The sequence below is a fragment of the Somniosus microcephalus genome, chromosome 2, assembly GCF_052327205.1.
Source record: "Somniosus microcephalus isolate GS21.2 chromosome 2, FLI_Smic_1.0, whole genome shotgun sequence".
Lineage (NCBI taxonomy): Eukaryota > Metazoa > Chordata > Chondrichthyes > Squaliformes > Somniosidae > Somniosus > Somniosus microcephalus.
The window spans coordinates 384717753-384731713 of NC_140988.1; the positions used below are offsets into that span (position 1 = coordinate 384717753).

At 46.5% G+C, this 13961-nt stretch overlaps 1 protein-coding gene across 1 annotated transcript in view; it reads left to right on the plus strand.

Moving 5' to 3' along the window:
- LOC147123828 (uncharacterized) overlaps window positions 1–13961 on the plus strand; it is a 260646-nt gene that overhangs the window by 154884 nt on the left and 91801 nt on the right. The window contains 5 exon segments of the mRNA XM_085976267.1: window positions 558–619; window positions 2061–2099; window positions 4685–5196; window positions 13389–13450; window positions 13660–13800. Of these exon segments, the coding sequence (XP_085832393.1) occupies window positions 558–619; window positions 2061–2099; window positions 4685–5196; window positions 13389–13450; window positions 13660–13800 (816 nt within the window).

The following is a 13961-nucleotide window of genomic DNA, read 5'->3' on the forward strand; positions in this document are numbered from 1 at the left end:
TCACAGTCCATCTACAGGCTCCTTAAGTGTGCAGCAGTTCCATTGTATCCAATCCAAAAATAATTCAAACCTTGCTGTACTGGTATCTATAGCTAAACAGCGTTGTATATGTAAGTGTCCGAGCACAGTATACAGAATGTTCAGCTTTCGCAAGTTTCGGCTTGCTTGCTGTTCTCAGATATTTGGAGTCTCTGCAGTGTTGAATGGTTTTCACAGAAGAGCAATTCATCATGTTATTACTGCGCGGTTTGTCAGTAAGTTTTCACTAGCATTACCAGGTAGGTTCTGTGCGCTTGTGTATACCTGTTCAGTGTTGCATCCAGCTCTCGCTGCAACCCATGGAAAGCGCCCGTTTTCACTGGGTGGTGCCTCTTGGAGCTGTGCGGAGTGGGCATCAGCTGGTACAAGTGGCACCACAACGTACTGATTACATTGAAGTGAATGAATCATCTGAGGATTTATCTGTGCACATCGTTGGGTTATTTTTGTAGCACGGTTAGTTTTTCCATTGTATTGTGCTAAAATGTGTTTTTTTTCTTTTGTTTTTGTTTTTACAGGATTGGGAACGTCACAGCAAAACAACTGCCCACAATGACAGCTGCCGGCTTTTTCTCAAAGAGTAAGGATTTTACCTGAGTTTGGGATTTTTCTTTTCAGGTGTTGCCAATTATGAAGAGCTGGTTTGAAACTGAGGCTGTCCAGTGTATCTATTTTCTTTCTCCTTTCTCTTCTCCCAAAGGCATGGGCCTTTTGCTTGGGGGTACAACAGCCCTCCAATACCTTGAAGTGACCATTCTTTGTGTGAGCCCAGATAGTGAGTGCCAGAAAGCTGTTTGTTCATGGAGGGTGTGATAGCTGATCCCAATTCGTCCCCCTCCAGAGCACATTTAATGCCATGGCTGAGATCAATAAGTTAGTTTGGGATTGCAGGCAGAAATACTGTCCCAATACTCTTCATCAGCCAGGTTTTCCCTCTTTTCTCACCCACTCCCCCAGTTTATATTTACATCTTTCGTGTAAGAAAAACCGAAATGCAGGGAATGTACGGCAGGAATCTGGCCAGTTGTGATAAAGGCTTACACACGTATCACTTCTCTCTCATGCTGACTGACCACCTGTGCACTGCCAGCGTTCTGTTTAATTCAGATTTTAGCATTCTCTCTTTGTTGAACTAAATGTATCCATTCACTTGTCCAGCTTGATGCATTTTCAGTGGTAAGTTCCGATCTGGTTAAAATCGATGAACATGTTGGCCACAGGTTGAAAACCTATCCCACCCCCTCCTCACTATCAGCAGCAGCTACACAACTTGTTTTTAACTCGAGGACAGCTCCAATACCTAGTCCTTAGCATAAAATAGTTATTTTGTTCTACAAACCATCAGAACCAAAGTTTCCTGCTCACCTGAGGAAATGGTTAGCCTTTTTAACCAATTGCTCTTTGTTGAGTTGGGCCAAGTACCCACTTTTTTCTTTCAGTACTTTTAAGGAAGTTTCCTAATAAATAGATTGGAGCGTGGTCGATAGATTGGGGAACAGGGTTAGTTAGACAACTGCCGATAACCTCTCAAACCACAAAGGGTACTAGTGTTGGAGGTGTATGGGGTTTTCTGCACATTGTTAAGTCACCTGTTTGAGGAATGGAGAGACAGTTATATCATGCCTTGGAAGTGCTTATTAAAAAAAATGAATTCTTGGAATGTGGGCATCATTGACGAGGCTGGCATCATTTGCCCTGTTTGATACAACTGAGTGGCTTGCTCTCTCGGTTATTCTCCAGTTGCTTAGCTTTTGCCATTTGCACTTGGAATATGATGCCATCTACCGTGAGCCTAAAAGGCTAGTGCCGGGAGCTAGTTATTAGGGTGCTCTTTGTCATTGCAACAGTGACTACACTCCAAAAGTACTTCATTGGCAGTAAAGTGCTTTGAGACGCCTGGTGAGTGTGAAAAGCGCTATATAAATGCAAGTCTTCCTTCCTTTCTCTGTGAGCTGTGCAGAGCCCGCAGGTGCGGTGCCTGTTTCAGTCACTAATAAAGTTTTAAATGTTTTGTGTTACAGGTATCCAGATTGGGACCCAGATGCTGTTCCTCCAACAAAGTATGTTCTATTTTACAAAATTCTCTCTCATTGTTTTTTTTTGGTGGGGGGGGGAGGTGGCTGTGTATTGAATCCTTTGAGCTTTGAACTTTTGTGGTGGAATATAGAGTTGAATGTTCACTTGTGGGAACTTTCTTGTGTTGGAAGTAATTTTCATAACATAAGAATTAGAAGCAGGAGTAGGCCATCCAGCCCCTTGTGCCTGCTCCACCATTCAGTAAGAGCATGGCTGATCTTCAACCTCAACTCCAATGTCCCACACTATCCCCCATTTCCCCATGAGTCCAAAAATCTATCTCTCAGCTTTGAAAATACTCACTGATTCACCATCCACAGCCCTCTGGGGCAGAGAATTCCAAAGATTCACAACCCTCTGAGTGAAGAACCTAAATGGCCGACCCCTTATCCTGAGACTATGCCCCCTAGTTCTAGACTCTCCAGCCAGGGGGAAACAACCTCTCCGCATCTACCCTGTCAATCCCCCTCAGAATCTTGTATGTTTCAAGTTGTGCACCAATGGTGGGATGTCCGCACTGAAGGGACACAATTTGATGTGGCTTGTGTGGGTTTATTCATTAACGAGCAGTTGGCTACCCAGGAATAAAATGCTGTTATTTAGTATTTTAATATCCATTCACTGTACGAGTGGGCTGCGGGGAACCACACTTAAATCAAAACATTTTATGCTATAATGCGCAATGCACTTTTTTTTAATGATCCTTCAAAATCATTGTATTGTGTGCAGTTTTGGTCGCCTTATCTGAGGAAGGATGTTCTTGCCATGGAAGGAGTTCAGCGAAGATTCACCACTGATACCTGGGGTGGCAGGAATGACGTACCAGGAGAGATTGGGTCGATTGGGCTTATACTCGCTGGAGTTTGGAAGAATGAGAGGGGATCTTATTGAAACTTATAAAATTCTCACAGGACTAAGACAGACTAGATGCTGGAAGGATGTTCCCGATGGCCGGGGAGTCCAGAACCAGGGGTCACAGTCTAAGGATAAGGGGTAGGCCATTTAGGACTGAGATGAGGAGGAATTTCTTCACCCAGAGAGTGGTGAACCTGTGGAATTCTCTACCACAGAAGGCAGTAGAGGCCAATTCCTTAAATATATTCAAGAAGGAGTTGGATATATTTCTTAAGGCTAAAGGGATCAAGGGGTATGAGGAGAAAGCAGGGACAGGGTACTGAATTTGGATGATCAGCCATGATCGCATTGAATGGCAGAGCAGGCTCGAGGGGCCGAATGGCCTACTCCTGCTCCTATCTTCTATGTTTCCATCATCTCATCAGACTGTCCCCAGCACTACCACAACCAGCACTCCACCCTAGTGTTACACAACTCAAGTGATGACTCCTGACACAGCCCAAGTTTGGAAGGGGAATAAAATCTATAATTTTTGCTCTTCCTCTTCCGATCTCTCTGCAGCCTTTGATGCGGCTTCTCTTCTGATCTTGTTCCATCATTTGCGAGACCTCTGAGGATCCACCCTTTGCTCCCTCCTCTCTTACCCACATTTTGCGTTTTGGCAACATTATCCACAGACGTGGAGTCTGCTTCCACATTGGGAAGGCCAAAGCAGTCATCTTCGACCCTCGCCACAAACTCCATGCCCTTGCCACCATCTCCATCCCCCCTCCCCAGCCACTGTCCTGTTAGTACCTCAGCTTCCTGAGCATAATTTCCAACCCCGTATCCTCTCAATCACAAAGACTGCATACTTCCACCTCCCAAACAGCGGCCATCTCGGCTTCACCCCAGCATACCTGCTGCTGAAGCACTCATTCGTGTCCTGTCACCTGCAGAATCGGCTCATCTCAAAATCTGCTGCTCATATCCTATCCCGCTCACTCATCACCCCTCCCCTCACTGACCTACGTTGGCTCCCGGTCTCCCAACGCCTCAAATTCAAAATTCTCATCCTTGCATTTAAATACGGAGGCTTACACCCACTTCCTCTGGGCCCCAATTCTTTCCTTCTCAAAGCGAGGTATGATCCCTCAGGCAGCCCTCAAGTTCCTCACCCCAGCGTTGAGTCTTTGTGTACAAGATGGTGAGTATTGTGGAGGAAATCATCATGATCGCTGATGCCAAATTCTGCCCTTGCCCAATGTCCATACATGGACAATAGGGGTGGGCAATAAATGCTGGCCTATTCAGCGGCACCCAGATCCCATGAACGAATTTTTAAAAAACAGCAAGGGGGTGTCACTGGATGTCGAACAAGAGCAGGAAGCCAGGCTGAATTCCACCCGCCCCCCCCCCCCCCCACCAAACGAATCCCTAGACCATGAAAAGGGTGGTGGAAATAGATTTAATAGTAACATTCAAAAGGGAATTGTATAAATACATGATGGGGAGAAAATTGCAGGGCTATGGGGAAAGGGCGAGGAATGGGACTTAGTGGATAGTTCTTTGAAAAGCCAGCAGAGGACAATAGGCCGAATGACCACCTCCTGTACTGTAAGATTCTATGAAAAAGTTTGTCATAATCGGAATTATGTTTACAGTTTTCACTTAACACAGATGGTGTACTAAATTGTTTGCCCTTTGAATTCACTTTGCATTTTACTTTGCTCAGAGAGGATCTCGCGAAGAAAGAGAAAGAAGCATCCGTCGCGGAACAGGCCTCGGCACGGATAAGTCCAAAGCATTTAAGCCCCCGGCGCACAAGCCCTCACAAAGCCAGTCCCAGGCGCTTGAGCCCACGCAGGCCCAGCCCCCGGCGTTCGAGCCCTCGCAGGACAAGCCCAAAACGCACCAGCCCACACCGATCCAGGTCCAGCCCAAGACGCACCAGCCCGCACCGATCCAGATCGAGTCCCAGGCGCTCCAGCCCACACAGGTCGAGGTCAAGCCCAAGGCGGTCTAGCCCTCACCGGGCCAGACCGAGGAATTTGAGCCCACTCAAACCAAGGTCACGCAGGCGCAGGCACCGCCCTGAGCGTAAAATCCAGAAGGAATTGGTCACTAAGAATTCCAACCAGAAAGCTGCTGCAAGCCAGTTGACAAACCAGAAGCCTGCAAATCAGAAGGTTCCAAAGCGGCCTGCACCCACCGCAAAACCCTTTGCTGAAGCAAAAAGCACTGCAGGTATCGTAGCCTCTGTCTAACGCACTGTGTTTGTGTTTTACATTGGGATGTGTCTCGCTGTGTAGCGTGGGCTCCTACATTGTGACTCTCATGGTGTGGCTGACTTACAAAGCTGGGAGAATGGACCCAACGCGTCTTTGACTCTGGCTTTATGTCAGCTTGGGTTGAAACGTTCACAAGAAAGTGGCAGCTTATACCTGATTGATATGTGTTGTATTGAGGCAGACGGACTTTTTTGATGTAGAGCTCTTTCTGCAGAGTTTTTTTTTGTTACCAATTCTTTTTGTCTCCATCTTCTGAAGCGACTGATTCTTGCTGGGGTCCAGTTCCCAATCCTAATAGTGCTGCGGAACATTCCCCAAATAGCTATTCGACATACATGAGCCACGACCCCGAGTGTCGGGAGGCTGTTCCTCCATGGGGGGCATCACTGCTGCTCCTTGTTGATGATTACACACACACATGGTTTACAGCACTGGTTACTGACCACTGATCAGGACCGCGAGATGTGGCTCTGGGGTTTTTTCTCCCTCTTTTCCCCCCTTAAGTCCAGGGATACTGAGACCATTTCTAGCACCTCAACTGTTGCCCTGATTCTGATCAGATAACTAGTTGCAGGCTGGAATTTAAAATACAGTATACACTGTTGCGAAAGTGGGCTTTTTACGTGTTACATAGAAACATAGAAGATAGGAGCAGGAGTAGGCCATTCGGCCCCTCGAGCCTGCTCCGCCATTCAATGAGATCATGGCTGATCATCCAAATTCAGTACCCGGTCCCTGCCTTCTCTCCATATCCCTTGATCCCTTTAGCCTTAAGAAATATATCCAACTCTTTCTTGAATATACTTAATGAACTGGCCTCCACCGCCCTCTGTGGCAGAGAATTCCACAGGTTCACCACTCTCTGGGTGAAGAAATTCCTCCTCATTTCAGTCCTAAATGGCTTACCCCTTATCCTTAGACTGTGACCCCTAGTTCTGGACTCCCCGGCCATCAGAAACATCCTTCCTGCATCTAGTCTGTCCAGGCCTGACAGAATTTTATAGGTTTCAATGAGATCCCCTCTCAATCTTCTAAACTCCAGTGAGTATAAGCCCAATCGACACAATCTCTCCTCATACGTCATTCCTGCCATCCCAGGTATCAGCCTGGTGAATCTTCGCTGCACTCCCTCCATGGCAAGAACATCCTTCCTCAGGTAAGGCGACCAAAACTGCACACAATACTCAAGGTGCGGTCTCACCAAGGCCCTGTACAACTGTAGCAAGACATCCTTGTTCTTGTACTCGAATCCTCTTGCTACGAAGGCCAACATATACCATTTGCCTTCTTAACCGCCTGCTGCACCTGCATGCTTACCTTCAGTGACTGGTGCACAAGAACACCCAGGTCTCTTTGCACTTCCCCTTCTCCCAATCTATTGCCATTCAAATAATAATCTGCCTTCCTGTTTTTGCCACCAAAGTGGATAACCTCACATTATAGTGCATTTGCCATGTTTCTGCCCAATCACCCAACCTGTAGAAATTGTACTGGAGTTTCACGACATCCTCCTCACAGCATATTGATATTTCTACTCCATTGCCATGTTGTACATTGGCCAAAAGGGTAGATGGGTGACTTAGGCCAACGTGTTGCTCAGTGTATGAACATAAGAAATAGGAGCAGGAGCAGGCTGTTCAGCCCCTGAAGCTTGCTCCGCCATTCAGTAAGATCATGGATGATCCAATTTTGGCCTCAATTCCACTTTCCTGCCCGCTCCCCATAACCCTCGACTCCCCTGTTGCTCAAAAATCTGTCTATCTCAGCCTTGAATATATTCAATGACCCAGCCTCCACAGCTCTCTGGGGCAGAGAATTCCAAAGATTCACCACCCTCTGAGAGAAGAAATTCCTCCTCATCTCCGTCTTAAATGGGCGACCCCTTATTCTGAGATTATGCCCCCCTCCTAGATTCCCCCACGAGGGGAAACATCCTCTCAGCATCTACCTTGCCTAAACCCCTCAGAATCTTATGATTTTCTGAATGCCCTGCTGCTACTTCCTTATAATGGATCCGAGCATTTTGCCAATGACAGATGTTAATCTAACTGGCTTATAGTTTCCTGCTTTCTGTCTCCCTCCTTTTTTGAGTAAGGGCGTTACATTTGCAGTTTTCCAATCCACTGGGACTTTTCCAGATTCACGGGAATTTTGGAAGATTACAACCAATACAGCCACTATCTCTGCAGCCACTTCAATGTCTCTGCCATGTCCTTATTTCCCCAGTCTTGTCCTCTAAGGGACCAACATTTACTTTAGCTACTCTTCCTTTTTATATACTTGTAGAAGCTCTTGCTGTCAGTTTTTATATTTCTTGCTAGTTAACTCTCATAAGCTAATCTTTGCAACATTGTATGCCTTTTCTTTCAATTTGATACCATCCTTTAACTTCCTTGGTTAGCCATAGTTGGTTCATCCTTTTCCGTAGAGTCTTTCTTTCTCACTGAAATATATCTTTGTTGAGAGTCATGAAAGAACTCTTTTTAAATATCTGCCACTGCTTTTCTACTGTCCTACCTTCTAATCTATTTTCCCAGTCCACTTTAGCCAACTCTCTCCACATACCTTTGGAATTGCCTTTATTTAAGTTTTAACACCCTAGTTTCAGACCCAAGTTTCTCACCTTCAAATTGAATGTGGAATTCTATCATGTTATGATCACTCTTCCCTAGAGGATCCTTTACTATGAGATCATTAATGAATCCTGTTTCATTACACATTACCAGATCTAAAATAGCCTGTTCCCTGGTTGGTTCCACAACTATTGTTCCAAGAAACCATCCCGAATACACTCTATGAACTCGTCCTCAAGGCTGCTTTTGCCAGTTTGATTTGTCCAATCTATATGAAAATTAAAATCGCCCACGATTATTACAGTGCCTTTCTTACAAGCCCCCATTATTTCATAGAAACATAGAAGATAGGAGCAGGAGTAGGCCCTTCGAGCCTGCTCCGCCATTCAATGAGATCATGGCTGATCATCCAAATTCAGTACCCTGTCCCTGCCTTCTCCCCATATCCCTTGATCCCTTTAGCCTTAAGAAATATATCCAACTCTTTCTTGAATATACTTAATGAACTGGCCTCCACCGCCCTCTGTGGCAGAGAATTCCACAGGTTCACCACTCTCTGGGTGAAGAAATTCCTCCTCATTTCAGTCCTAAATGGCTTACCCCTTATCCTTAGACTGTGACCCCTGGTTCTGGACTCCCCGACCATCGGGAACATCCTTCCTGCATCTAGTCGGTCCAGGCCTGACAGAATTTTATAGGTTTCGATGAGATTCCCTCTCAATCTTCTAAACTCCAGTGAGTATAAGCCCAATCGACACAATCTCTCCTCATACGTCATTCCTGCCATCCTAGGTGTCAGCCTGGTGAATCTTCGCTGCACTCCTTCCATGGCAAGAACGTCCTTCCTCCGGTAAGGTGACCAAAACTGCACACAATACTCAAGGTGCGGTCTCACCAAGGCCCTGTACAACTGCAGCAAGACATCCTTGTTCTTGTACTCGAACCCTCTTGCTACGAAGACCAACATACCATTTGCCTTCTTAGCCGCCTGCTGCACCTGCATGCTTACCTTCAGCGACTGGTGCACAAGAACACCCAGGTCTCTTTGCACTTCCCCTTCTCCCAATCTATTGCCATTCAGATAATCTGCCTTCCTGTTTTTGCCACCAAAGTGGATAACCTCACATTTATCCACATTATAGTGCATTTGCCATGTTTCTGCCCAATCACCCAACCTGTCCAAATCGTACTGGAGTTTCACGACATCCTCCTCACAGCTTACCCTCCCACCCAGCTTTGTGTCGTCTTGATTTCTTGATTTATACTCTGTCCTACAGCGTAGCTGCTGTCAGGGGGCCTACCGACTACTTCCACCAGTGCCTTCTTTCCCTTACTATTTCTTACCTCCACCCAAATTGATTCTCCCATCTGGAACTTCCGAGCCAAGATCATTTCTCACTATTGTACTGATCTCATCCTTTATTAACAGGGCTATCCCACCTCCTTTTCCTTTCTGTCTATCCTTCTGAAATGTCAAATACCCCTGAATATTCAGTTCCCAGCCTTGGTCACATTGCAGCCACATCTCTGTGATGGCTATTGGATCACCCATTTATTTCTATTTGTACCGTCAATTCATCTATCTTGATAAGAATGCTGTGTGCATTCAGATAAAGAGCCTTTAATTTAGTCTTTTATCATTTTTCCCAACTCTGACCTTATTTGCTGGTGCACTCTTATATTTGTGCGCTCTGTCCCTTCCTGTCACACACTGGTTTTCATTGCCCATATCGCTACCCTGCACTATTGCCCTGTCCATTGTCTTTAACTTTCTAAATTTCCCCTCGCTTGAGCCCCCCCCCCCCAACTATTTAGTTTAAAACCCCATCTACAGCCCTAGTTACTCGATTCGCCGGGACACTGGTCCCAGCATGGTTCAAGTGAAGGCCGTCCCAATGGAACAGCTCCCTCTTTCCCCAGTACTGGTGCCAGTGCCCCATGAATCGAAACCCATTTCTCCCACACCAATCCTTGAGCCTCGCTTTCAACTCTCTGATCTTATTTGACCCTATGCCAATTTGCTCGTGGCTCAGGTAGTAATCCATACATTATTACCTTTGTGGTTCTGCTTTTTAATTTAGACCCTAGCTGCTCATACTCTCTCAGCAGAACCTCTTTCTTTGTCCTACCTATGTCGTTGGTACCTATGTGGACCACGACAATTGGATCCTCCCCCTCCCACTCCCAAGTTCCTCTCCAGCCCCGAGGAGATGTCCTTAACCCTGGCACCAGGCAGGCAACACAGCCTTCGGGACTCACGCTCTCGCCTGCAGAGAACAGTATCTATCCCCCTTACTATACTGTCTCCTACAACTACGACATTCCTTTTTACACCCCACACTTGAGTGGCCCCCTGTACAACAGTGCCGTGGTCAGTTTGCTCATCCTGCAGTCCCTGCTCTCGTCCACACAGGGAGCAAGTGCAAGGGCTGAGGCTCTTCCAGTGCTACCTCCTGGATCCCCATACCTGCCTCACTCGCAGTGTCACACTCCTGTCCCTGAACACGGGCCAAATCTGAAGTACTTAACCTTGTGCTTAAAAGTGTCCAGGTAACTTTCTCCCTCGCTGATATATCGCAGTGTCCGAAGCTCAGACTCCAGCTCATCAACTCTGAGCCGAAGTTCCTCGAGCTGCAGACACTTACTGCAGATGTGGTTTTCCTGGATCATGCTGGGGTCCACCGGCTCCCACATGCGTCACCTGCAACACATCACCTGCCCTGCCATCTCCATTGTATTTTATTTAATTAATTATGTCAATATCAATCAATTGTCTATTAATGTTTTTAATCTAGGTGAACTAGATAATAACCTTGTTTAATTTATTAAAATAAGTTTAGTTAGTTATAAATTGAGTTATATGCTATAGGTCTTTACTGTAACTTAGCCCTCAGTCCAAAGAGAAAAGAAATACTCGCCACCAATCACCTACCTGCTTACCTGTGCCGTCACACTTTGATTTTTTTAAATTGATTCGGAGCCTCACCGCTCCTCCCCTGCTGGCTTTGCTCTCTGCCTCCTCTTGCCGAGCTCTTTATTCCACTGCCGTTCCGGTTCCGCCCAGGTCCGCTGGCGCTGCTATGGTGTTAGCTTCTAGGACTCCTGCTCCATCCACCATGATTCCTATACGGGACTCCTCTGGATGACATTGTTTTATTGCCTGTTAATACAAATTAAATTTAACACTCTATTTTATGTTTGTGTCTTAGTGCAGTTGAAAGTAACCACAGCATCTACAGAACAGAATGGGTTTTAACTGAGTTCAGTATTAAAAATGATTGAAGTGCTGCCATCGATCAGGCGGTTGTAGGCTCGATCCCTGCTATCTGCTGAGTTAGCCATTCTTATTCGAGGCAGTAGAAGGGGTGCTACAATTGCCTGCGTCATCCTCGTGTAGGCAGAGGAGAGATCACCCGGGGGAGGGGCTTCCTGTCCAGCGGCTCCTGTTGGATGAGGACATAGAAACATAGAAGATAGGAGCAGGAGTAGGCCATTCGGCCCCTCGAGCCTGCTCCGCCATTCAATGAGATCATGGCTGATCATCCAAATTCAGTATCCTATCCCTGCCTTCTCCCCATATCCCTTGACCCCTTTAGCCTTAAGAAATATATCCAACTCCTTCTTGAATATATTTAATGAATTGGCCTCCACTGCCTTCTGTGGTAGAGAATTCCACAGGTTCACCACTCTCTGGGTGAAGAAATTCCTTCTCATCTCTGTCCTAAATGGCTTACCCCTTATCCTTAGACTGTGACCCCTGGTTCTGGACTCCCCGGCCAGCGGGAACATCCTTCCTGCATCCAGTCTAGCCCTGTTAGAATTTTATAAGTTTCAATGAGATCCCCTCTCATTCTTCTAAACTCCAGCGAGTATAAGCCCAGTCGACCCAATCTCTCCTCATACGTCATTCCTGCCATCCCAGGTATCAGCCTGGTGAATCTTCGCTGCACTCCCTCCATGGCAAGAGCATCCTTCCTCCGATAAGGCGACCAAAACTGCACACAATACTCAAGGTGTGGTCTCAGCAAAGCCCTGTACAACTGCAGCAAGACATCCTTGTTCCTGTACTCGAACCCTCTCGCTACGAAGGCCAACATACCATTTGCCTTCTTAACCGCCTGCTGCACCTGCATGCTTACCTTCAGCGACTGGTGCAGAAGGACACCCAGGTCTCGTTGCACTTCCCCTTCTCCCAATCTATTGCCATTCAGATAATAATCTGCCTTCCTGTTTTTGCCACCAAAGTGGATAACCTTGCATTTATCCACATTATACTGCACCTGCCATGCTTCTGCCCAATCACCCAACCTGTCCAAATCATACTGGAGTTTCTCGGCATCCTCCTCACAGCACACACGCCCACCCAGCTTTGTGTCGTCTGCAAACTTGATTAGGCTCTGCTCTAATGCTCTTTCGGGGTGGAATAGCCAGCTGACAGACAAAAGGCTGGCTGTTTGAATGTAGCATATGAAGGTTCCCAGCGCCCCAAGACCGGACTCCATCCAGCAACAGTTAGCCACTTGAGGAAACTGGGAAAGTGATCGAAAACCGGCTCAACAGCCAGACAAATGGGTAAAAGTGGGAGTGACAGAGTCCCTGTTGTGTAATAACATTAGAATCCATCCATTATCCCACTGCGGTTGGTGCTGTTGCAATTCATAATTTCATGGAATCAAAAGAGAAAATGCTTGAACTTCTCAGCAGGTCAGGTTGTCAGGCAGCATCTGTGGAGAAACAAAGTTAACGTTTCAGGTCGGTGACCTCTCACCAGAGCCTGACTGGCCGCCTGAGATTTCCAGCATTATCTGCTTTTATTTCAGATTTCCAGCATTATCTGCTTTTATTTCAGATTTCCAGCATCCACAGTATTTTGCTTTTTTTTATTTTCATGGGTTAGATTCCTCCGCTCCTTGGGCTGCCTGTGTTGTGCTCTGCTCCTCAGCCGTAACTGGGTCATAGGAGGTGCGCAATAGCAACCCAGGGTGATTGACTCTCCAATGTATGGTAATGCACCCCAAAATGGGTGATGTGTTGTAGCTGCTGTAGACTGGTACCTTAAACTCCACCCAAATTCTGCAGGTTTACTACACCTTTGTCTTATAAAGCAGGTGAGACTTCCTTTTACAGTATCTCTAACAATTTCTAACAGTAGTTTAAAAACCTGTGCTGCTCTGTAGCATAGTACAAAAAACACCCAGTCTTAACTAAACAGATTATTTAAAATCTAGAGTGTTTTTAATCCATTCTCAGAATGCGGGCATCTCTGGCAGGGCCAGCAGTTGTTGCCCATCCATGGTTGCCCTTGAGAAGGTAGTGGTGGGTGGCTTCTTGAACCGCTGGTAGCAGTTTGATAAAACTGGGTGACTTCAGAGGGCAGTTAAGAGTCAACCACATCGTGGGACTGGAGTCACATATCGGTCAGATCGGGTAAAGGTGGCAGGTTTCCTCCCCGAAAGGACATTGGTGAACCAGTTGGGTTCAGAATGCTTTGATGCTACATTGTTGAGGATGAACATGCAAAGCTTGTGTTTGTGACTGTTAATTGGAGTTGGATCTCACTGGGCTCTGTCTGTAGGTACAGCTGCTGCCGCTGTCGCAGTGGAGAAACCTGCTCAACAAGAGGCAACCGCACAACTGGTGAGTCCCAGTTATTTCTCGATGATGCAAAATGGAAAAAGTGGGCCACTGTGTTAGTATTTTGAATCAGATGCTGCATGAAGTTCTACTGAGTCTGGTTTGTTTTAATAGATGTTCTGTTAAGAGGTTAGATGTTTGTTTCTTGTTGGGAGGTGTGCTGTTTCTGTTCGTTTCCTGTTGAAGGACTAACTGTTGTGTTGCTTTTGAAGATGCAGGAAATGAAGAGGAGTGGGCGTGTGGTTCACCTCACTGACCTGCCGCATGATGGCTACACTGAGGAGGACCTCTCGAAACTGACCCAGCCGTTTGGAAAAATCACAGCCATTAAGCTAGTGCGCTCCAAAAATGAGGTAAAGTTGCTCAGAACCTTTGGTCCCCTCGTGGGTTAAAAGACTATTTGTAACCAAACAAGAATATCTGGGGTCCATTCTCCAGCCTGTGCTGATGTTGGCTGGGTGGTGATGGGAATCCTGCAGTTGGATTCAATGCCCCTGGGCTATTGGCCAGGGTA